The sequence below is a fragment of the Eschrichtius robustus genome, chromosome 20 (assembly GCF_028021215.1).
Source record: "Eschrichtius robustus isolate mEscRob2 chromosome 20, mEscRob2.pri, whole genome shotgun sequence".
In the NCBI taxonomy this organism is placed as follows: Eukaryota; Metazoa; Chordata; class Mammalia; order Artiodactyla; family Eschrichtiidae; genus Eschrichtius; species Eschrichtius robustus.
In genome coordinates this window covers 5,190,564-5,212,434 of record NC_090843.1, presented here as the reverse complement: position 1 = coordinate 5,212,434, position 21,871 = coordinate 5,190,564, and the positions used below count along the sequence as shown (strand labels likewise).

General features: G+C 49.5%; 1 protein-coding gene across 6 annotated transcripts in view; it reads left to right on the top strand.

The window, feature by feature from the left end:
* Positions 1-6,689, top strand: part of SLC39A11 (solute carrier family 39 member 11) — a 422,853-nt gene extending 416,164 nt beyond the window's left edge. For all 6 annotated transcript variants that reach the window (XM_068531048.1, XM_068531047.1, XM_068531049.1 and 3 more), the window contains 3 exons: positions 1,261-1,359; positions 3,786-3,944; positions 5,018-6,689. In XM_068531048.1, coding sequence (XP_068387149.1) covers positions 1,261-1,359; positions 3,786-3,944; positions 5,018-5,096 — 337 coding nt within the window. In that variant the 3' untranslated portion in view covers positions 5,097-6,689. The remainder of the gene's footprint in view (positions 1-1,260; positions 1,360-3,785; positions 3,945-5,017) is intronic.
* The last annotated feature ends 15,182 nt before the right edge of the window (positions 6,690-21,871 follow it).

Sequence of the window (21,871 nt, the reverse complement as noted above, 5' to 3'; positions counted from 1 at the left end):
CGACAGCAATCCCTGGCCGCTGTCCAGAGCTCATGGGTGGATTCCTGTTGGCAGCAAGGTAGACGGACGTGAGCAAATTGACCGAAAGCCAAGTGACAGTGGAGTTTCCCTTTTCTATCCAATCCATCCACAACTCCCTCAGGCCACATCCCAGCATTGCTTGCCAAGCGGCACCCACATCTCATGCCCTTGAGATCCTTAGTGACCAGGTGAGTCCTCGTGGACCTGTCCAGCCAAGGTAGAATCTCGTCTGGGGAGATACCCTAAAACTGCCTTCCTGTTGCCTTCAGACTGACCCTGTTTCCTTCCCATCTTGCCTTTCCTTCCTCTGCCAATGGACATGCAGTTTAGTCATGGTAGTTTGCTGCATGGGGAATGAGGGTTCTTAATTTATGTGCGTGCCTGGGGACCTCCCTGGGGGGTCACGTATCGCTTTTGTCCCCGCCTCTTTCTGTTTCTCCTTCCCTGCTACTCCAATACCTGGTTTGTGTGCAAAGCAGGCTCTCAAGGCTTGGCTCCAACCAAGTGACCAATTCGCAGAGCCCAGCCCCTATGTGTCCTGCAGAGGCAGGAGGGCAGAGGGTCACCGTGAGCTCCCCAGGGGCCCCAAGAAGTGCAGTGCCAGTGCCAGAGCAGCATGCAGAGCGCCCGTGGGGAAGCCCAGCCCAGACCCAGATCTGGGTCCCCATCGGAGTCTGCATCCGTTCTTCCTTGTCCCGTTTCTGAAGTTGCTTCGGGACAAAATGTGATCTCTCCATCTCTATGCCGTAAGGGAATGGAACCCCCAAAGTGCTGAACACCTCATATGTGCTCGGGACTTTATAGGCATGAAATCAGGTCATTGGGTGACAGCAGTCCTTCATGGCTGAAGTTGGTATCCCCACGTGACCCCTTGCACGTTACATACAAAGATCCGAGGTGTAGAAGTTCAACGATTTGTGCAGAGTCGTGCAGCTAAGTGGCAGAACTCGGGTTCTCCTAACACCCAACCAGTGTGCTCCCCGCCGTGCTGTAAGGTCCATAAACATGGAACGTCTCCAGGGACCAAGGACAGCGTGAAGCGGGGAGGACCCGTGTCCCCCTCCTCCTCGTGTTCTCCACCTGCACGCATCCCCTAAGCTCTCCCCTTCCCTCGCCTGTCACAGGGATCCACTGGGGCCTCTAATACCATAGGAGGGCATTGGGCAGAGGCCAGGGCCCCCGTCTGTGTGGGTGCTCCGTTCTGGACATCCGCCTTCACGTGCCTTCTTGGTCTTTCAGGAATTTAGCCATTGGAATTGGGATCCAGAATTTCCCGGAGGGCCTCGCGGTCAGCCTCCCGCTGCGAGGGGCTGGATTCTCCACCTGGAGAGCCTTCTGGTAAGTGCTCCAGACGCCCACTGTCGGAGGCCAGGGTCGGGTCCGATGTGGAGCTCAGAGCAGTTCTCCTGCGGGCAAGAGCAGCCTCTTCTGGCCCGGAAGTGAATCCGGAGCTTCTGGAAACACCAACAACCTGGTTGAATGCTGCACCCCCAAAGCTGGGAGAAACCTCCAGAAACTCATCTCTTGACCGTCAGCCCCCAATGGCCGTGTTTCCTGTGTCCAAAACCCCTCCAGGGATAGACGCGCCCACTCTGTGTGGGGTTTTCTCTCTCTCGGGTGGGGAGAACCAAGGCAGACCTTGTGTCCACTCTCCCTGTCCCATGCCCTAAGGAGGCGCACTCACCACAGCCTGTCCTCAAGAGTCATCCCGTTAGCTCCCGTCGTGACCCTTGTCTCAGCGAAGACCAGGATTATGTCAACAGCATCTGGGAAGGTGATGCCTGTGGTACTCACGCTTCGTGTTTTCATAGCCCCCAAAGGGCTTTCCAGACTGTTCCCTAATTTTACCTTTTCAGTGACCTGTCAGGTAAGGCCCCAGGTTTCAGAGGAGGGGATCGTGGCCCGGAGTGTCAGCCAGCCAGCTCATCAGGTGGTGAGGCCGAGGCTGCAGTCTCTTCTGCCCCTCAGCTCAGGACTCTGAGCCTCAGAACCCCTCTTTATGGAAGGAGCCGCCGCTCTAGAATGTACGCTGAGAGCACGCAAGGACCGCTCATAACAACAATTAGGAAACGCCTTCCATTTTATAGGGCCTTGTGACTTACAAGTTCTTGCATATACTTAAATCATTTTAATTCCATCCTGTATCATCTCTTTCTCCGTTGCTGGAGACTACGGAATAGAGGTTTCCGGGGAAGGGCAGAGCAAGATGGCCCTAGAAATTTTTTTCAAATGTGAGTTCCGTGAGCCCGGAAGCCGTGACTGCCATCTCATACAGGAGAGAGTCCAGGGGCGAGGAGGGGAGGGAAGGGGGGTATCTGTGGTCAGTGTCCAGACCCTGAGATTAAAGTGTTTGTTTAACTGGACACACTCAAGAGCTGCAGAGCCTGCAGGCCCATGCGTGCGAGCACGGAGCCAGGAAGCGGTGGCCCCTTGGAGGATGCTACGGTCCAAACAGTGTCTCACCTGTGCCCACCGTCTGCTCCTGGCCGGGAAGAAGCGGGGGGAGGTGGGAGTCCACAGTCCTATCCTGTCATCTGGGGAGGAATGGAGGGGAAGTTGTCTCTCACCCCCATTTTACAGATGAACGGACTGAGGCTCGGAGCCAGTAATATCTTGCCAAGTGCCCACGGCAAGGAACAGTGGGAAAGATGTCCCAACACCTTGTGTATTGGTGTTCAGCCTGTACAGGAGTCTCTTGGCGGTAGGGCTTAGCCGTGGGGTTCAGGTACTGGCTTACCTCCTGGCACTGAATTCTCAGGGCTCACGTGGGCTGCTGTTTTAATCAGGGCTCATGTGATTTCATCCTATAGAAACCCACTCTCACTAGCTCAAATAAAGGGAGTTTTTGAAAGGAGAAATCTCACCTTAATCCAAGATGGAGGGTAGTGGGGACAGGCCCTCACTATATACACGGCCAGGTAGGTCCACCTTGTCGGCAGAGGTAGGTGGGTACAGCTCCTTCAGAAGGGGTGCCGTTGTGGCCGGAACCCCCAAAGATACCAGGCACAGCCGTCCTTGGGAAATGTCCATACCACTCCTCGTCAAGTGTCCTATCCTTCAGAAGACCATGTAGCCGTCAGCCAGTGAATGGGTATATAACATGTGGTGTATCCACACAGTGGGATATTATGCAGTCATCAAAGGAATGAAGTCCTGATACTTTTTACAACGTGGACGCACCTAGAAAACAGGATGCTAAGTGAAAGAAGCCAGTAAAAAGGATCACCTATTGTATGACTCCGTTTATAGGAAATGTCCAGAATAGGCAAGTCCCTGGAGACAAAAAGCAGATTAGTGGTTGCCAGGGGCTGGTGGGAGGGAGGAATGGGGAGTGGCTGCTAGTGGGTGTGGGGTTTCTTTCTCGGGATAATGAAAATGTTCTGGAATTAGATGGTGGTGAAATGGTTGCAACCTTGTGAATATACTAAAAGCCACTGAACTGTACACATTAAATGGGTGCGCCATTTGGTATGTGAATTATATCTCAGTAATGTCATTATTTTAAAAGGACAATGTGGGAAACTTAAAACTCTAAAATAAACCTGGGAGGGGTGTCTCCTGTAACTCTGTAATAGGGAGTTGGGAAAGGAGACAGAGGTGGTGTAAAAACAAACAAACAAAAAACAGCGAAGTGCTTTGGCACTGCCATGCCGATCCGATGTGGAAGACAATGCATGGTTTTCTAGAACTGAGTCAGCAGTCTGAGCGTGCCTGTGTCTGCTTGACCCTCCCCGCGGTGGGACGTGTCTCTGTTCTCTCCTTAGGTACGGGCAGCTCAGCGGCATGGTGGAGCCTCTGGCCGGGGTCTTTGGTGCCTTTGCCGTGGTGCTGGCGGAGCCCATCCTGCCCTATGCTCTGGCCTTTGCTGCCGGCGCCATGGTCTATGTGATCATGGATGACATCATCCCCGAAGCCCACATCAGGTGGGAGAGCTTCCCCTCCCTCACCTGTCCTTGTCTCTGTCCCAGCCCGGCTGGCCCCCACCTCTGGATCTGCCCTGTCTTTATTTGCTACTCTTTTCTTTACTCCCACCCCTTCCAGCCCCTTCCCAAGATCATCCTCACCCCCTCCCCAACTGCGTTCTTTGAAACTAAAAGAGGAATAACGGGCAGGTGGGTGGAGAGTCAGACCAGGTGATATTAGGCAGTGGCATACATGCCCTGCCCTCCACCCCCAATGAAACAGACTATTATTTTCGTATATTCTCTCTCTCTTTAGATTTTTCTGGGGCTGGAATGAGGGAGAAGTGAGCTCTTAAATGTTGACCCACAGCTATTCATTCAGGTTCTCATTGTCTAGCTATAGGCCAAATGTTGGGGATGGAGGATTCCTCTCTTTGTTTCGTTTTGGTTTTTATAGAAGAATGATTTTGAGGCTAGTATTCAAGGTCAGATTACATAATATCTTCAGGAAATCATTGCTGCTTTTTATTATTCAAGCATGGGTTGCAGAGCCATGATAGGTGACCTTGAGTAAGTTACTTACTTCTCTATGCCTCAGTTTCCCCACAGTTAAATGGGGATAATAATAGTACTGATTTCATGTGTTTATCCTTTGGTATTACATGAGTTACTCAGTTTGCCTGGCACATATATAGTAAGCCCCAATAAATGATACTTATTATTTATTGAAGTATGGTTAATTTACAATGTTGTGTTAGTTTCACGTGTACAGGAAAGTGATTCAGTTATACATATATATATATATATATATATATATAGATGGATAGATAGATATTCTTTTTCAGATTCTTTTCCACTATAGGTTATTACAAGATACTGAATGTAGTTCGCTGTGCTATATAGTAGGTCCTTGTTGTTTATCTATTTTATAAATAGTAGTGTATCTGTTAATCCCAAGTCAATATTATTATTACTATTATTAATAGTAGTAGCATATTTCTCTTGGAATTGGACATTGCGGAGGATGCTTTCAGCCTGGACGCGGTCCCACAGTGCATCAAGGTCTTCCTTTTCTTCCTTTCCTTCCCTCCTAGTGGTAACGGGAAACTGGCATCCTGGGCCTCCATCCTGGGTTTTGTGGTGATGATGTCGTTGGATGTTGGTCTGGGCTAGTTGCTGAAGTGCCTCGGACCCCGGGAAAGGCAGCACGAGGAAACGGCCGGGATTGGCTTCTTCAGGACCACAGCCTCTTTCTTCACATCAAAACGTTTTTCCTTTCTCTCCTTTTTGTCTCATTACCCTGATTGACTCTGATTATGACAATTTTTAGTTTTCTTTTAAGGGAGATAGTGGTTTTATTTGGAATTTCAGGTAGTCACGGAACTACAGATTTTTGCTTGGCCACTACATGGAATCTTTCTTCGGTGGGAAAACCAAGGACCTACAGATCAGGGAAGTCTCTGCTTTTGTACCTTTGGTCTCCCTCACTGGACTCAATGGCAACTCCTCAAGGTCACCTACAGAAGCAAGCTACCGAGAGAGAAGTCTCCCAAGCATCTTTGCCTAGTGACTCAGAGCAGAATGGCCAGGACAGCTCTTGTCTGTCCTTCCCGATCTTTTACCGTTGATCCTCTGTCCATCAAGACTGGAACAGGAGCATCGTGGACAAAGCAACCTACTTCCCAAGGCCCAAGGAGGAACATGGCTTCTTCTGCCTCCCCCAAGGGGTGGGGGGGGCTGCATGGGGCGAGACACAGACAAAGGGAAGAAAATCAGCTAGTCTTTCTCTCTTTCTCTTTTTTTAAGGCAAAGATTGACACTATTGAAGTTAAGGGAATTAGGACAACTGTGAACACACAGTGAGCCCTGTGAAAAGAGGACAGGGTAGAGCTTTGATCGGAGACCTCTGCTCTCTCTGGATTCCAAGAGCAAACCGGTTTGCCGTGGTTTCCAAGTCCCCCAGACATGTGTTTTGATAAGCTTACAGGCTTCATTTTTCTAAGAGACTTGGGGACACCAGCAAACTGCTAGAACTCAACCCCTTCATTCACTTACGGAGGGAGCCACTTAAGCTCATTTAAGTGAACGAAAGACATTTGGAATCTGCACTGGGTCCTTCTCTGTTGACTATTCGGTAACTTACAACCTGACCCAGAGCTCTTAAGCTGCTTTGCTGGATTTTGGCCAGAGAGCTCAGGATAAGACAGGAAAAGGGGTAGGAAAAGAAGAGGTATTTTTTACATTTCCCTTTTAAAGTAAATTTGAGTCAAGTCATCATTCTAAAATGACCCTAAAGAATGACTTGAACGAGACTACTCCCTTATACACACAGCTGCTCCATCAGGGGTGACATAACTTGTCTGCTTGCAACATAGCTAAGGCCTGCCGTCCTCACTGGTTATAGGAGCCTTTGGGACCTTGAGTGGGCTCTGCTGACAAGGCAGGCAGCCCAGGAGGCAGGTATTCAGACACTGCGTTACCAGTGCCTGCCCTGCGTTTACATGCCTCATTGCTGCCAAGGGTGAATACTCTGTTCTGGGAATGCCCTATAACCCTACGCTAGATCTATGTACGTTCTTCCGGAGCACTGATGATCAAAACTGAAGACACATGCAGGGGCTCGACTGGTGGAGATTCGTTGGTTTGGTGGTTGGCATGTGGGTATTTTTATGTCTTTGTAGGTCGTTCTACATAATGCAGACTTCTTTCTGATGGACAAGACCTCATAACTGTGATTAATACCAATAAAGGGGATATTGTTGTGGATGACCTGTGCTACGTCCAGTCCTTCTCAAAGCTGCTTCTTTCCAGGGTTGATCATATAAGAGCTAACTAAAGCTAGTCCTAATATCTACCCTACCCAACACCAGGGGAAGCAAAGGAAAGAGCTCACGTGAGAAGGGCTAGCTAGATTCACGGTTGCAGACAACAGCATCCAACTCCAGCTTACTTAGGCAAAGAATTTAATGGAAGGTTATCAGGGAACTCATGGGATCTATAGAAAATCGGGCTTGAAAATGGGTTGGATCCAAGAAAACTAGAGGTCTGGGACTATGGCCCAATCGCATCTCAAAAACAGCTTGATTTGGATGCCATGGTCCCTCGAAACTGGACCATTACTCAAACTGCTGCCATCACCACCATGGGAAAGAGCTCTAAAGTGACCCTGATTCTCTGTGTCCTGGCTTCACATTCAGCGTTCTGAGCAGGGCAGGATCATCTAGCTGGCAGAGTTTAGCTCCCGTGTCCAGGAACTAACCGGTCTTGCCCTCTTGTTAAGACTCACATAATAATGGATTTTCCAATTTGGGGAATGAGTTCAGATGGTGGAGAGCCAAAAGAGGAAAAAAATATGTTTATGACAGCCTCACTCTTTTGCTGTTCGACATCTACGTATACTTTGATTGCTCTATTTTGTCTTAAAAACAAAGACAAACAAACAAACAAAACTCTCTGCTTAGATAACAGAGCCGTACCTCACGCAATGGAAACTTCAGAATTCCCTTTTCCCCCAGTGGCTAGCCGCCCAGTGGTGGAGCATTCCTTTCTTGGATTCAAACAGTCTTAACCAGGTAGAGCCCAACGTAGAAGAGAGTGTCATGTGGTAAAATGGGGGTGGCACCATCCCCACTCTCCCTTCTTCCAGACTTGCCTAGTCTGGCTATGGGAGAAATAACACCACATGTTGAATACTCATTCTGAACAAACACCCATCTTAGCCAACAGGATCTCAACCTCATTAGATATTGTCTCATAGCTAGTCATAAAACCAAATCTTTAATAATTCGTGTCTCAGTTCAAAACAGATGATTGCTTCTGGATGGTGGGATCAAATTCTGAGGATACCTGCCTGTTGCCTTCCCTGTTTGACTGTAAAGTGAATCCCTTGGTCAGAACTAATGTTATAGGATGCCACGGTGATAGGACGGACAGGAAGTCTATTCTAAATCCAGACATACGAGCCTGCCTCTTCCGTAATGGAAGAGGTCCAAAGTAATCAGTCTGCAACCAAGCAGTGTGTGGGACCATTGGAGTATCATCAGTGTCTGGGGTCAGGGGTCAATCACCAATGCTATGTGCACTCATTGGCCAGGCCTGACGGATGATGGGCAGCCAAGTGGTTGAATCCATGCATTGTTCCATCTTTGGCAACATGGCCACTTTTATTCTTGAATCAGTTGAGAAAGCAACGATGTCCCCGGGGAAAGAAACTGTCATTCGTAGATAGTCTTGGCCACTTAATTAGTAAGAGTCTCCTCCACAGTGGAGACTGGGTGACCTTTCACTCGAGCGACAATTATTTCCACACTTGCCCCTTCCTGAGAGGCGCAGCCGTCTCTGCCTCCCCAAACGTCTCTGTCACCAGACCTCTAATCTTGCTTCTTTCCAGTGCTTGACCATTTGGCCAGACCATTTGTCACAGTTCATAAACTGGTGTAGCTTCTTGCATCAAATCATCTTTCCTTTCAGGCAAAGCGGACGTAGAAATGTGTGCTTAGAATTCTCCCCGCTGGGAGGTTTTCTGTTCACCTGCTACCCTCAGTGGAACTCTAACACCACAGCAGTCCATTTCTAGATGGGGCCAGCATATCAGCAGAGCCATCGGTAAACTAGGCTCAGCAGTTTTTCCTCTCTCAGTCACTTGGAAACTGTCTTTTTTTTAAAGCTGCTAGCACCACTTACCAGGACTGCCTCTTGTCTCTCAGATCCCTGACTGTCTGATGGCAGAAACATCTCATCCCCTCAAGGCTTTGCCTTTGATGGACACCTTGACTCATCCCAGGGGACTGGTATGGGACGTTGGGAGGTGGGGGAAGGTATGAGCGTCTGGATCTTCTCTGGGGACATTCTCATCCTGCCGTGCTGACGGAGGGACCAGAAGGCCATTGGTTAGACTGTGCGCCAGGCAGAGTGCTTCCCGCCCTTGTCATCTCCTTGAGTCCTCCTTGACTTCTATATTATAACCGCACTTGAACAGCGAGGCCGGGGAGGTCCAGGAGTCTTACTCGCCAAGGTGGTGCTGGGCAGCGGCAGAGTCGTTTCTGCTTTGCGCAGAGGATGCCCAAATTGACTTCCCGTCCCTCCTCCTTAGGGCTTTCTTGATGCAACATCCTGCACACCTCCACCTTCCATAAAAGCTGGTTGAATCCGTGGAAGTTGGCTAAATGGGAGCCCAGGGGCTGTTCTTCTTCTTTTTTTTCCTTTTAAATTGAGGTATGATTACACATAACGAAAGGCACCGATCTTCTGTGTTTACAGCACCCAGGGTCGGCCCTGCGGCAGGGTCTTCCAGAGGCGCGGGTTCCCCAGCTCTCGGGTCATCTCCGCCTGGCTACTGTCCTGGGCTCGACTGGCCTGCCCGCAGGTGCGCTCCCAGCCCGGCCGCGCGTTCCCGGGGCTCGGCGAAGAGGCTCTCCCGCGGGGGCCCTGGCGCGGCGCTGTTTACCTGCTGGGGGCGGGGGCGGGTCCGCGGGGCGGGGCGGGGCGGGTCCGCGGGGCGGGGCGGGGCGGGGCGGGCCCGAGGGTGGGCGGGGCTTTGCACGCACGCTGCCCGCGGCGTTCCCGGCGCCCTGAGACCGCCTCCTTCCGTCGTCCGCCCGCGGAGGGACGCAACCATCATCCCCTGTGACGCCGCTGAGCTACCGCGAGGCCAGTCCACCGCACCAAAGGGACCCCTGGCTTCCGGGGCTCCTGCCGACTGCGGCTGGTCACTCCCAGCTTGTCCCCTCCGATGATGGACCCGGGTTTGGGGGAATCTGGAGTTTGTGTAATTTGAGGAAAAACAGTACTCGAGCACAAAACACAAAATTAGGCACAAAGCTTTGGAGGGGCGCCTGTGAGCCAGCGTCGCTGCAGTTCAGGCTTCGCTGGCTTTAAGGTAGGTGCACCTCTGGTCCCCGTGCGTGCTTTAAATTTACTCCGCTTGACCGCAGGGCGGGGAGGCCTGCAGTCCTAGGGGATTTCGAAGCGTCAGCAGAAACTTCAGTGTTCCTCTGTAGTGAAATCACGTTTTGACCATCTTTCTAACACAGCTCAGCCCTGCAGCGTGTTCCTAGGCAGGGAGATTCCTCCAGGCGGGTTTAGTTCTTCCTCCTGGAGAGTGGACTGCTTCCCCTCCCTCCAGCAGAACGCAGGAGGGAGGCTGGACCTGGGCTGCCGGAGTTGTGGGAAACAGCGGCCCTGCACCCACCTCGGGCCCTGCACCTATTCAACCCTCTTCTCTTTTGGTTCTCATCTTCTTGACGGTGCCCTGGCCCTGCCAGAGGCTTGACCGCAAAGGGGCCTTACATGGCCACCGTCTGTGCCCAAGAGCTGTCACTGAGAGGTCTGCAGCTTCTGATGGGGCTGCACAGCCTCAGGGCCCCCCAGCATCCTTAGGGCACTTGCTACTGCCTTCTGTTCCAAGACATGGAAGACGTGGGTGGATGGATGAGCTCAAAGGGCAACGGGGTTATGTGGCCCAAAGACAGGCACATACGAGTCTTTGTTCAGGGTAAACCTTGGAACCGGTGTCCCAGCATGCCTGCACCCCATGATCCTCCCCCGAGTTAGAAGATCAGACTGGAAATTGTGTGGGATCTTTTCTGACGTAGCCCCCATTCTCTGGCAAACTACGAGCCATGAAATTCACGTCTCTCGCTGGCCTCTCTCCAACCAGCAGGGAGGGGTATGGATCCAGGCTGTTTGGAGCTGGTGAGGACCCAGCCCTGGGGATGAAGGCCAGGCTAGCATCTCCCTCCACTGATGCGGGAGCCATGACCTCCAAGAAGCCCAGGATGTGCCAGGGAAGAACGAAAATACAGGACAAGCCGGGAGGGCGGCGGGGACGGTGGGGTGGGGGAACGTGCGAAGAGAGGAGAGGCCCTTAGCCGTTTTGTTTCAGCTTTCCAGATGTGCGGTAAGGGTGTGACAGGTGTACTCCCTTCTCGGACCTTTGCCTTTTAGCGATAGAGTTCAATCTGCACGGGGGTCTGCAGACTACGTTGGTCACTACCACACCCTGGAGGGTGTCCCACGGAAAAGAACGATGAACTGATGTAAGGTTAGTACTTAGGTTTATACTTCATGAAAGGTTTTCTTGAACAGGAACCTGCTCCCTTCCTGCTCTTTCAGTGAAAATGCTGATTGAACTGAACGTGTGAAATTATAAGGAACGTGAAAGCGTTCGTGTACTGCAAGCCTACAACACAGGTGGAAGGAAAAAAGACTGCTCTTAAGTAAACGGTTCGTGAATCTGCAGGTTTCTTCCACGTAGACGTTGGTCATATTTGGTCACTTGGTAGGAGAGGGTCGTTGTATTAGTTCTCTGCTGTTGTGTAGCAAGCTAGCACAAACTAAGTGCAGAGATGTCTTCATTTTGGTCACTGCCTTTAGTTAGATTTAGGAACTTTTGCAGATCAGCTCCCAACACGATGAATTCCATGGCCATGGCTATCTAAGGCTCAGCCATTGGCTACACTTTGCAGGCAAAAGGAAAGGACAACAGTACCCCCAAAACAGAGTCCAGTAACCAGATCTATAAGAGCGTATAGACCTAGAAGGAAGTTCCCAAGGATTTTTTTTTTATATATACCTGTACATTCAAAATGTGTATAATAGACTTGCATGATAAAAAGAACAACAATCTTGTAGGCCAGAATCAAGCCTTAACTTTCTTGCGTTGGAACCCAAACTTGAACACAAAGGAGATGTTTCAGGTCATCTGGCGGAGGTGAGAATGGATTATGCTGTGGAAACCAGAAAGGTTCATGAACCCATATGGTCCTCCTTCCTAGGAGCTGTTTCCTTACCCAGTAGGTTATGCCTGCCTGGGGGGAGGAGGTGATGTAGGTGTGTATTTATTTCATGTAGAATTCTTGGCAAATGTAAAATTCTTGGCAAACCTGTCAGGTTGGCAGGTGCTGAAAAGTAAAATCCTCTTTTTCCAAACCAGAAAAACTCGGATGCCAGTTTCCCATCCTCCTCCTCACAGCCCCACCAGGCAGAGGGCCACTTCTCCTAGCACTCAGGGGACCCAGGCACCAGACACAGTGACAGCCTCTGGCTGGATGACACAGCCATCAAGGTTAAAGGGAGAGCCGGGTGAGATCTTTTCCTCAAGGGGCTCTGTCATCCTGAATATTCGTTGTGAAAGGCCAGGACGCAAAGGGGAGCATGGTTTAGGCTCATCTTAAGGTTAGGGTTGTGGTAGGGCTGGCAGAGAAGGGCAGGTAGGAAAGGAGAGAAGGAAGTTAACCGGGATGCAGTTGGCAACATCGCCACCGCTGGAGAAATGTGCGGCTCTAGGCCGGGATGCCCAGAGAACCTGGCTCTGGGAAAAGGCAAGATTCCCCAAGGGAGCGCCCTTAGCATTCACAGCGCTGACTGCGCATCTGCATGAGAGATGACAATGCAGATAGCACGGGAGATTGCGATCAGCCTTGGCAGGGGAGCTCCTAGCAGGGCTTTGTGGTTTGGAAAAGTGCAGCAAACAAGTAGGGTACAGGGCTCCCCCGGGAACACGCCCTTCTCTGCCACACCCAGGTTCCTCCCACTGTCAGCTCAGCACATCCATTTCCTCCCTCCTTTTACTGGTCAGGGAGGCTGGTCCCAACCGTTGGGCCCCTGGAGTTATGACCCATCAGCACCTGATGCTGTGTTGCTCGGTCACTGACTTCCTGTGTTTCCCGTGTCTCATGCATGGGTCAATACCATTCCTCATTTAGATTTTGTTGGCAGGTGTAAAGAGGGATCAAGCCAGCTCAAGGTGTTAGATGCTTAAATAAGTTGAGAAGGTTAGGAACTTGCCAATGAGAAGGAAAGCTAGCACCTATGCATTCGGATGTCAAGGTGTTATGATTCAGGCATTAACTGGTGAATTTTGATATTACCTCTCTAATCGTCACCTCAGTCCGCTAAGAACAAAAACAGCAAGAGGAAAAGATTCGGCAGATACCATTAGCGTGAGCAATGTACCAGTTAAAAATGGAACCGCTGCTCTCACAAAAATCCTACAGAAGTAATGACAATGTCCTTCAGGCTGTTTGTGATGCTTTACCTGGGAGGACCAGGTGATGACGAGTGATTTTTGCCACTCATGCTAGCTAGCCGATCTGCCCTTCCTTCTACTCAGTAAGTCTTTGTGACATCTTCTTTATTTTTCTCCCTCCCTTCCTTCCTTTCTTCCTTCCTGCCTTAAATTTATTTTATTGACGTATAGTTGATTTACAATTTTCTTAATTTCTGATGTATAGCACAGTGATTCAGTTATACCTATATGTACATTCTTTTTCATATTCTTTTCCATTATGGTTTATCACAGGACATTGAATATACTTCCCTGTGCTCTGCAGTAGGACCTTGTTGTTTCTCCATTCTCTATAGACTAGTTTGCATTTGCCAACCCCAAACTCCCGGTCCATCCTTTCCCACCCCCGCCCCCTTGGCAACCACCAGTCTATTCTCATGTGTGGCATCTTCTTTAAAGCCATCCCTACAACTTTGATCACGGTGTATCCTGAGTTTAGGAACTGCCTTCAGTCCCCCGATCTCTACTCTGTGACATAAGTCTGTACTACAGCAGACATATTTTGGGGGTCACTGTCACTAGATGCTGTTCTGGAGTCCTAGCAAAAATGCGGAGTGGTTCATTGTCCGACATGAGCAGGGACTTAGTCACCTTTATACTGTCTGGTTAAAAAAACCAAAACCACGTCTCTTTTAGCCACTACCATGTAAAAGCAAGGCCAGATCTGATCAGTTGCCTTACAACGCCTATGTAAGTTCTTACACTGGCAGATTTATTCTTTACTCATTTTGTTATCCTCTTTGAAGTCTGTTTTTGTTCACCTTTTTATTATGAAGAATTTTGAACCTACACTCAAGTAAACAGAAGGGTGTCCTGAACCCCATGTATCCACCACCCAGTTCCGACAACCATCCCCCCCTCGGCCAGTTTGACCCCCTTCACCTCCGTCTTCCTCATTATTTATTTATTTATTTATTTATTTTTGTATGGGTGTTGGTTGTTTGTCTTTTTTTCTTAAATAATTTTTATTTTATTTATTTTTTTATTTTTGGCTGCTTTTGGTCTCTAGTTGCGGCGAGCGGGGGCTACTCTTCGTTGCGGTGCGCGGGCTTCTCATTGCGGTGCCTCCTCTTGTGGCGGAGCACGGGCTCCAGGCGCACGGGCTTCAGTAGTTGCAGCACGCAGGCTCAGTAGTTGTGGCGCACGGGCTTAGTTGCTCCGCGGCATGTGGGACCTTCCTGGACCAGAGCTCGAACCCGTGTCCCCTGCATTGGCAGGCAGATTCTCAACCACTGCGCCACCAGGGAAGCCCTTCCTCATTATTTTTAAACAAACAAACAAAAAAAGCTCAGACATTGTGTCATTTTATGCATAAACAGGTCCGTATGTATCTTGAAAAGGAAAGGTTTTTTTCTTAGACACACACAACGGAACATTATATAATTTACTTCAAATATTGTATATGTCTTACTCCCTCTCTTTAAGTTGAGCAGTGGCCTTGGGTCAAAAACAATAAAATATGACCCAGTATGATTCAGCTCAGATATCCCGTATTGCTAAAGGAATTTGTGCTTTTCTCAAAACTCATTCATTATGTCATTCCATTCCCGTAAAGAAGCCTGTGGGGGAAGCCCGGGGAATGGGGTCCGGGGAGCGTGGCCGAGTTGGCGCTAATCGTAGCTCTGAACTCGCCTCGCACACACGGCCTGGGCAGATGGTGCCAGCGACCCCACCTCAGAGGGACACACCCGCCTCTCCCGTCCCTGCTCTCTGTGTGGACTGCTGGGGCCAACCTAGGATTCTGTGAAGAAACAGTTGTTTGCCCAAGGAAAGCGCTTGTGTATTCCTGGCCGCGGTGACTGGGGGTCACGTGGATGGAGAGTGGGAAAGGAGGGGCTGGCCGGACAGAATAGGGCAGCCAGGGATGGTTCGCAAAGCTTGTCGCAAAATACACACATAACCTGGGCAGCGTCCGCAGAGGCCACTTCTGGGTTCTCTTAGGACACAAAACCCCCAAACTTCTATAGCGCCTGCCACCTCTCTGGCTACAAAGGACAGAGTTAAACACCTTTCTGGCTGGTGTCACATTTGTAGGGAATCTCATTCGGGAATTCATACTTCCATCCTCCCGCCTTCCCAGGCAGGGTTCTGGGACCTTAAACTGCTGGCCACGTGAGCCAGGGGTGGGGACGTGCCCTGCACATGTGCCCATCCTCTGTGCCCGAGTAGCTGGGAGAGCCCTCTGCCCACACGGGAAGACGATTTTTCTTAATGCAGCTCGCTCGGGGCTGGTTTTTAGAAAGGATGCATCAGAGTTCCAGGGACACCTTCTCTGGCCCTGCTTGGCTTCTGGGACTGAGAGCTAGTGCCCTGTCCCACCCCCCCCCCCCGGCCCCGCCCCACAGCTTACCCGGGTCCCCACCCCGGGCTTGTCGAAGGTTGACTGACACTTTGCGTGTCAGCTCGAGCTGCCTGCTGGAAGCCTGGGGCTTTGCCGGAGAATGTGGCTCATAACTTGTATTGTGTGCATCAAGGGCCCTGACAGGCGCTGATGGATTTGGCCTCCTTGCGGATCCTGAGAGCTCTGGGCAGGGACAAAGGGGTGCATTGTTTGGCGGGGCAGGCCCCTGCCTGCAAACCCACTCATTTGCCTGATGGTGGAGACAGGTGTATCACAGGCTCAGCGTGCCAGAGCGACACTGGGTGATTAAGATCTTGGCTTTGTTCCCCAGGGCCAGGCTTAGAGCAGCAGATGTGCAGAGAGGAATGGCCGTGGTCACTCTCCTCTCCCTGGAAACCGGCCCCTGACTTTTCTTCTCCTAGTTTGCTCTTTGCAGTGCGGCTCCTAAAAACAGCAAGTTGTGAGGGATGATGGGAAACTTTGGATCCTGTCCTGACCTCTTGCGCTTTTTAGCTGCATGGGGAGGAGGGGGGCACTGGACCTCCTTACCTGTTGAGCAGAGGCTGTGCTCCCCGTTGGCACCCTCAGGGACCATTTCCCGTCTCCCAGGAGGCTCCTCCAGCCTGACCCACCCCAGCCAGGGAACATCGCCTGGGTAGGTATTTTCCTTGCACCTCTGGGTTGTTGCCATAGTGCTCCAAACCATTTTCATCGTTTTTAAAATTAAAATCTTATTTTTATTAAGGACCAGGTAAATGAAGCGTAATCAATCAAACAGTGTGATAACATTTTTAAAGAAATGCAGCGATGCTCTCCCCTCCTCTTCCTCAGCTGGGAATCTCTTTCCATTCCCCTGTAGATGTTTCTTTGGCTGTTTACCTCCTAATATTTCCCAACACCATGCTTGTCCTCGCATCGCTCCCTGTTTTGGTTTTAGACATTATCTGTCGACTTCTTAACCTTGGAAAGTGACAGTTCCCTTAGCTTTAGATTGAGCTTCATTCAACAAAAGTCTCCCTACGGAAGCTTCACCAAACGAGGGTATGTTTCTCTCTCGTAATTTAAAATGTGATAGAGGTCCAGTCTGGGATTGGAGCAGTGGCTCCGTGGTGCCATGGGGGGCCCTGCCTCCTCCTACCTTTTCTGCTCCGTGATCCTTCGCGTGTGCCTGCCTTACATCCCCTCTCCCCTTTTTCCTAAATAAAATGACCCAGATTTTGTACAAAGCTGCAATATGCCCCTTTTGGTAGACAGAGCTGTCTACATCCTAAGCCCCAGAACCTGTGACTATCTTCTGTTACAGGCTAGGGTGAATCCAGGTTGCAGATGGAATTAAGGTTGCTGATCTGCTGACCTTGAGATGGGGAGATCCTTCTGGATCCTCTCCATTGGATTGTGGGTCCAGTGTAGTCACACGGGTCCTCATAAGCTGAAGAGGGAGGAGGGGAGGGCAGGCAGAGTGATGTGATGTAAGAAGGACGGACTGGTCATTGCAGGCTTTGAAGATGGAAGGGGCCGTGAGCCAAGGAATACAGGTGGCCTCTAGAAGCTGGAAGAGGCAAGAAAATGATTTCTCCCCCTCCCCTCTGCCGAGACGCCATGACCTTCTCTCCTGTGTTGCTGTTGAATAGTTTGATGCTATTTGGATTCCTGGTCCTTTGTACGGGAGATCTCTGTCTCTGTCTCCTTTCTTCCCCTCCTACCTCCCTCCTTTGAAGGTCTTCTTTTTATTCCTAATGAGCTGAAATTTTACGATACAGGATATTGGTGTGGGTCTGTTTTCATTCTTTGTCCTGGGCCCTTGATACCCCCTTACAACCTGGAAACTCATGTCCATTTTCTTATATTATTTATTTCCCAGTTTTCTCCCCCTAATTTTTTTCTGTTTCTCTCTTGGAATTTTTCTTTGTTGGGTCTTGGCACCCCTGGCTTGAGCCTCATTCTCATTCCTCTGGATTTACCCGGTCTTTTTCTGTCTCTTGGTTCTCTTAACACTGTATTCCAATTCTACTGCTGATTTTTTCTCTTCAATTTCTGCTGTCACATTTTTAATTTCCAAGGGCTCAAATTGCCATAATAATTCTTCTTGGGGTCTCTTGTTCTTATTTCTGGGATGCAGTACTTTCTTCCATCTCTCCAAGGATAATAACGAAAGGAGTTAGTGGTTTTTGTTATGTTTCTGTTTTCTTCTGCTCCCTGCATTGCCTCCATCTCCCCCGGGTTTCTTTCTTCTCCCCCTAACCCCTACCTCATTTTGTTGTTTTGGTCTCTGTCTGTCCTACTTGGAACTTTCCCCCAATGTCTGGTGATGCTTGTCTCATTGAAAGCTCTGTATGTAGGAGTGAGATTGGATGGGATGTGAAAGCTAGTCAGCCCCATGGAAGGCATTTGGGGAAAAACTAGACTTTTCATTGAGGGCCCTCAAATATCATTATTGTTGGGTCTTTTCTCTTGGGATGATTAATTTTACCAGAGAGGAGCCCAGATGTGTCTTGTCAGGGGGATGTAAGTTGAGCAGTAACGTTTGGAGACCTGACTTGGTGAAGGGGCAGGTGGACATTCCTTCAATATCCCCGTCTTTGCTCCCTGCTTTGCCCCTGCCCTCGGAAGTGCCCATGTCTGGACTCTCTCTCGTTCAGTTTCTCTGGCAACTAAATCCTCAGGCTCCTGTTGGGTTGGGGGTGAAAGTGACTGCACAGTGTGGGGATGTTCTGGGGGTCTGGGTGCTGTAGCAGCCCCTGGTGCAGACCTTCAAGGTATCTGCTGTCCCCACCCCACCTGACACTCTGCCTTTGGAGGAAACCAGTGCTTCCAATTCCTTTGCCTCTTCAGTGTACCTCGGAACAATATAATATAAGCAGCCACTGACACACAGCAAATGTTTGCAACTCAGCAGACTTCCTGGAACATCTCATTGGTCAGAAATACGTAATATGGCCAATCCTAGCTGCAAGGGAGTCTGGCAAAACAAAAGTAGAATTTGTTCTTTCCAAATGTGACAGTTCTGAATTTTGATGCCGCTCGACATACTCTGGTTGTAAAAGTGACAGGGACACACCAAGAAGTCAGCTTGTTGCTTCCCCAAAGCCAGGAGACTAGGGAATGTCTTCTCTTCTCTTCCCCTGTTCCTGTGACCTCCCTTGTTCTTGTTCTCTTCTGCTTCTCTTACTGCCTCCATCCTGTATGTAACTCAGAGGCGTGTCACGAATATTAAATAAGGTGATATGTAATGAGCTCACCCAGCGCTTTGTTCATGCTCAAGAAGAATATACAGGTTAGATATAAAAAAAAGAAAGTTGGGAAAGACTTTCTGAATGCTGACAACTGTGCAGCCTTAGAGATGTTCAAGAACTGAATGAACAGCGTGTGTCTCAGATTAGTCAGTGCTGCTCTGCTGGAAGGTGGGTCATGATTTGCACCAAGACTTCTTGCATTTGAATGTGCGTTAAAAAACCACCTGTAGCCCACTCCTGGGCATATACCCAGACAAAACTCTAATTTGAAAGGATACATGCACCCCAGTGTTTGTAGAAGCACTATTTACAACAGCCAAGACATGGAAGCAACCTAAATGTCCATCGATAGATGAATGGATAAAGAAGATATATACACACACACAGTGGAATACTACTCAGCCATAAAAAAGAATGAAATCATACCATTTGCAGCAGCATGGATGGACCTAGAGATTATCATACTAAGTGAAATAAGCCAGAGAAAGACAAATATCATATGATATCGCTTACATGTGGAATCTAAAATACGACACAAGTGAACATATCTACGAAACAGAAACAGATTCACAGATATAGAGAACAGACTTGTGGTTGCCAGAGGAAGGAGTGGGAGTTTGGGACTAGCAGGTGCAAACTAGTATATAGAGAATGGATAAACAACAGGTCTTACTGTAGAGCACAGGGAACTATATTCAGTGTCCTGGGATAAACCATAGTAGAAAAGAATACAAAAAAGAATGTACATACATGTACAACTGAGTTACTTTGCTGTAACAGCAGAAATTAACACAACATTGTAAATCAACTATACTTCAATAAAGTTTAAAAAAAAAATCACCTGTAGAGTTTACCAAATGCAAATTCCTAGATTCCCTCTTCCCACCCCTGCTCATTGGGTGGGTCTAGGACAGGGCCTGGGAATCTGCATTTTAAACAAGTGTCACCAGGGTCATCCATCCCCTTCCCATTTGTGACCAGATTCCTGAGGTTCATTCCAGCTCCAGAATTCTGAGATTCTGCAAAAGCTGAATTGATTTTCAGATACTTTAGGAAAGCAGTGTCCTCATAGCTCTCCATGCCTGGCTTTTTGATAGGAATTTTGGCATCCCAGACCTTCAGTCTCTGAGGAACTTTCCACAGAGGGGGCTCCTGTCAGGTTTGGGGACAGCCTCGGGGCTGGAGCCACGCTGCGGTGGAGGTGGGGTTGCTGCAGGGCGGGTAGGAAGCGCCACGGCATCCCGTGCTCTGTTATTCCAGGTTACCATAGCCCCCGCAGGCGCACGTGTGCACGCACACACACACACACAGGCAGGCGCGGCCGCCTGCTGGAACAGAGGGACCGAGGCTTCTGCAAGCACACCTGTACCTGTGTGTACCTGCACACGGTTCTGAGGAAGCGAGGAAATCATCTGGCTAGAAATGGAGTTGGGATGCTGTCCCCTTTGAACATTCCAGCAACATTTGTTCCTCTGCCTGGCCCTGTCCAGACGTGAAACATGTTCCCTTGTTGCGTGAACTCCTCCATCTCTGCACCCTCCCTCTGTTTCCTTCAACCTCTCTCTCAGTATCCCTCCCCACGTGCTCTCAGGTCCATCCTCTTCCCTCTCCGTGAGCACCTCATCAGTGTTCTTTGATATAAATAAGGCGCTAAAAGAAGAAAGTACTTAGAAGAACACCTGGCGCACGGGAAGCGCTAGACAAGCCCTGGCCATTATTTATTGTCTTACTCTCCTGGGTGCACCTCTTGCTGACCTGGCTCTCACGCCCATTCTCCTCGCTCACTCCCTCACCCTCTCTGCCCCCCTGCCATTCCCAGCTCTCTGGGATCTGGGGCTGTATTTTATCGCCAGCCCATTTCCCTGCCACACAAAGGGGGCCTTTGTCACAGGTCCTTCCAGATGTTGAGTATTTGGAAGATACTCCGATCGGAAAGTATTTGTCCTCCAAATGCCCTCGGAAGAGGAATGAATCCAGGACGGGGGTTCAGGAGTGGCAATCCCAGACCTCAGAGTTGGGACTCCCTGAGGGACCTGGGGAAAACTGTGGGTGCTCTGTGGTATCATGTCCCCCATCCTCGTCAATTTGGTCCCAGTTGGTTCACTCAGCACTTGACTGATGTGCCAGCAGAAGCCCTGTACTGGGACCCTCTCCCGGGTGTGTACCTTCAAGTTGGCTGAGCTTGGTCACGTGTCCGTTTAATTTGACCCAAAGATCAGTGCAAGTGCAAGGTGCCATGGGTGACCCCATTAAAATTCACATTGAAGCCCTAACCCCCAACGTGACTGTACTTGGAGGTGGGGCTTTCAGGGAGGGAGTTCAGGTTAGGTGAGATCATAAGAGTGGTGTCCTCATCTGATAACATCTGATAAATTTATAATAAGAGGAAGAGAGAGAGAGATCTCCCTTTCTTCTCCCTGTGAGCCCACAGCGAGAAGGTGGCCATCTGCAAGCCAGGAAGAGAGCTCAGGCCAGAATCTGACCATGCTGGTGCCCTGATCTCAGACTCCCAGCCTCCAGAACTGGGAGAACGTAAATGTCTGCTGTTCAAGCCCCCTGTTCTGTGGTATTTTGTTACAGCAGCTGAGCTAAGACACGGCCAAGAATTGTGATTCACACTCAAGCAAAACCGTGACTTCAAGAAGAAGGATGACTTTTAAATGGAGGACACATGACCAGAACTGTGTGTTCTGATTCCAAATCCAACAACTCTTCCATCACAGCAGGTCTCCTCTTTATCAGTTCCTCAAGAAAAATAGAACATACCACCCCGTCTGGGGACTCCCCTGGGCTGACCTGTCATGGTACCTCCTGGCTCTAAGGGGCCCGGTGATGCCTGGGAAGTCAGGAAGGTGGTTCATAAACAGAGAAATTGAGACCCACCCAGGGGGCTGGGACAAGTTGCCCTGGGCCACACAACGAGTGAGTGGGAGGCCGGGGCAGGACTGGAATCCGGCTCTCGGTGGATTAGCACAGGGCTCTTTTCTTTTCTTTTTTTTTTTCCACTGTGAAATTAATATAATTGTAACCAAAAAAACTAGTTCTGAGAATTTGAGTCATACATTCAGTAGGATTCAGGGAGATTTTGTACATGTGAAACCTGAGCAAGCAAGCATGCATGCATGCATGCATGCATTTATTTATTTATTTATTTATTTATTGATTGATTGATTGATTGATTGATTGAAGGAGATGCTTTTATTTTATTATTTTTTTTTAATTTTTTATTTATTTATCTATGGCTGTGTTGGGTCTTTGTTTCTGTGCGAGGACTTTCTCCAGTTACGGCAAGTGGGGGCCACTCTTC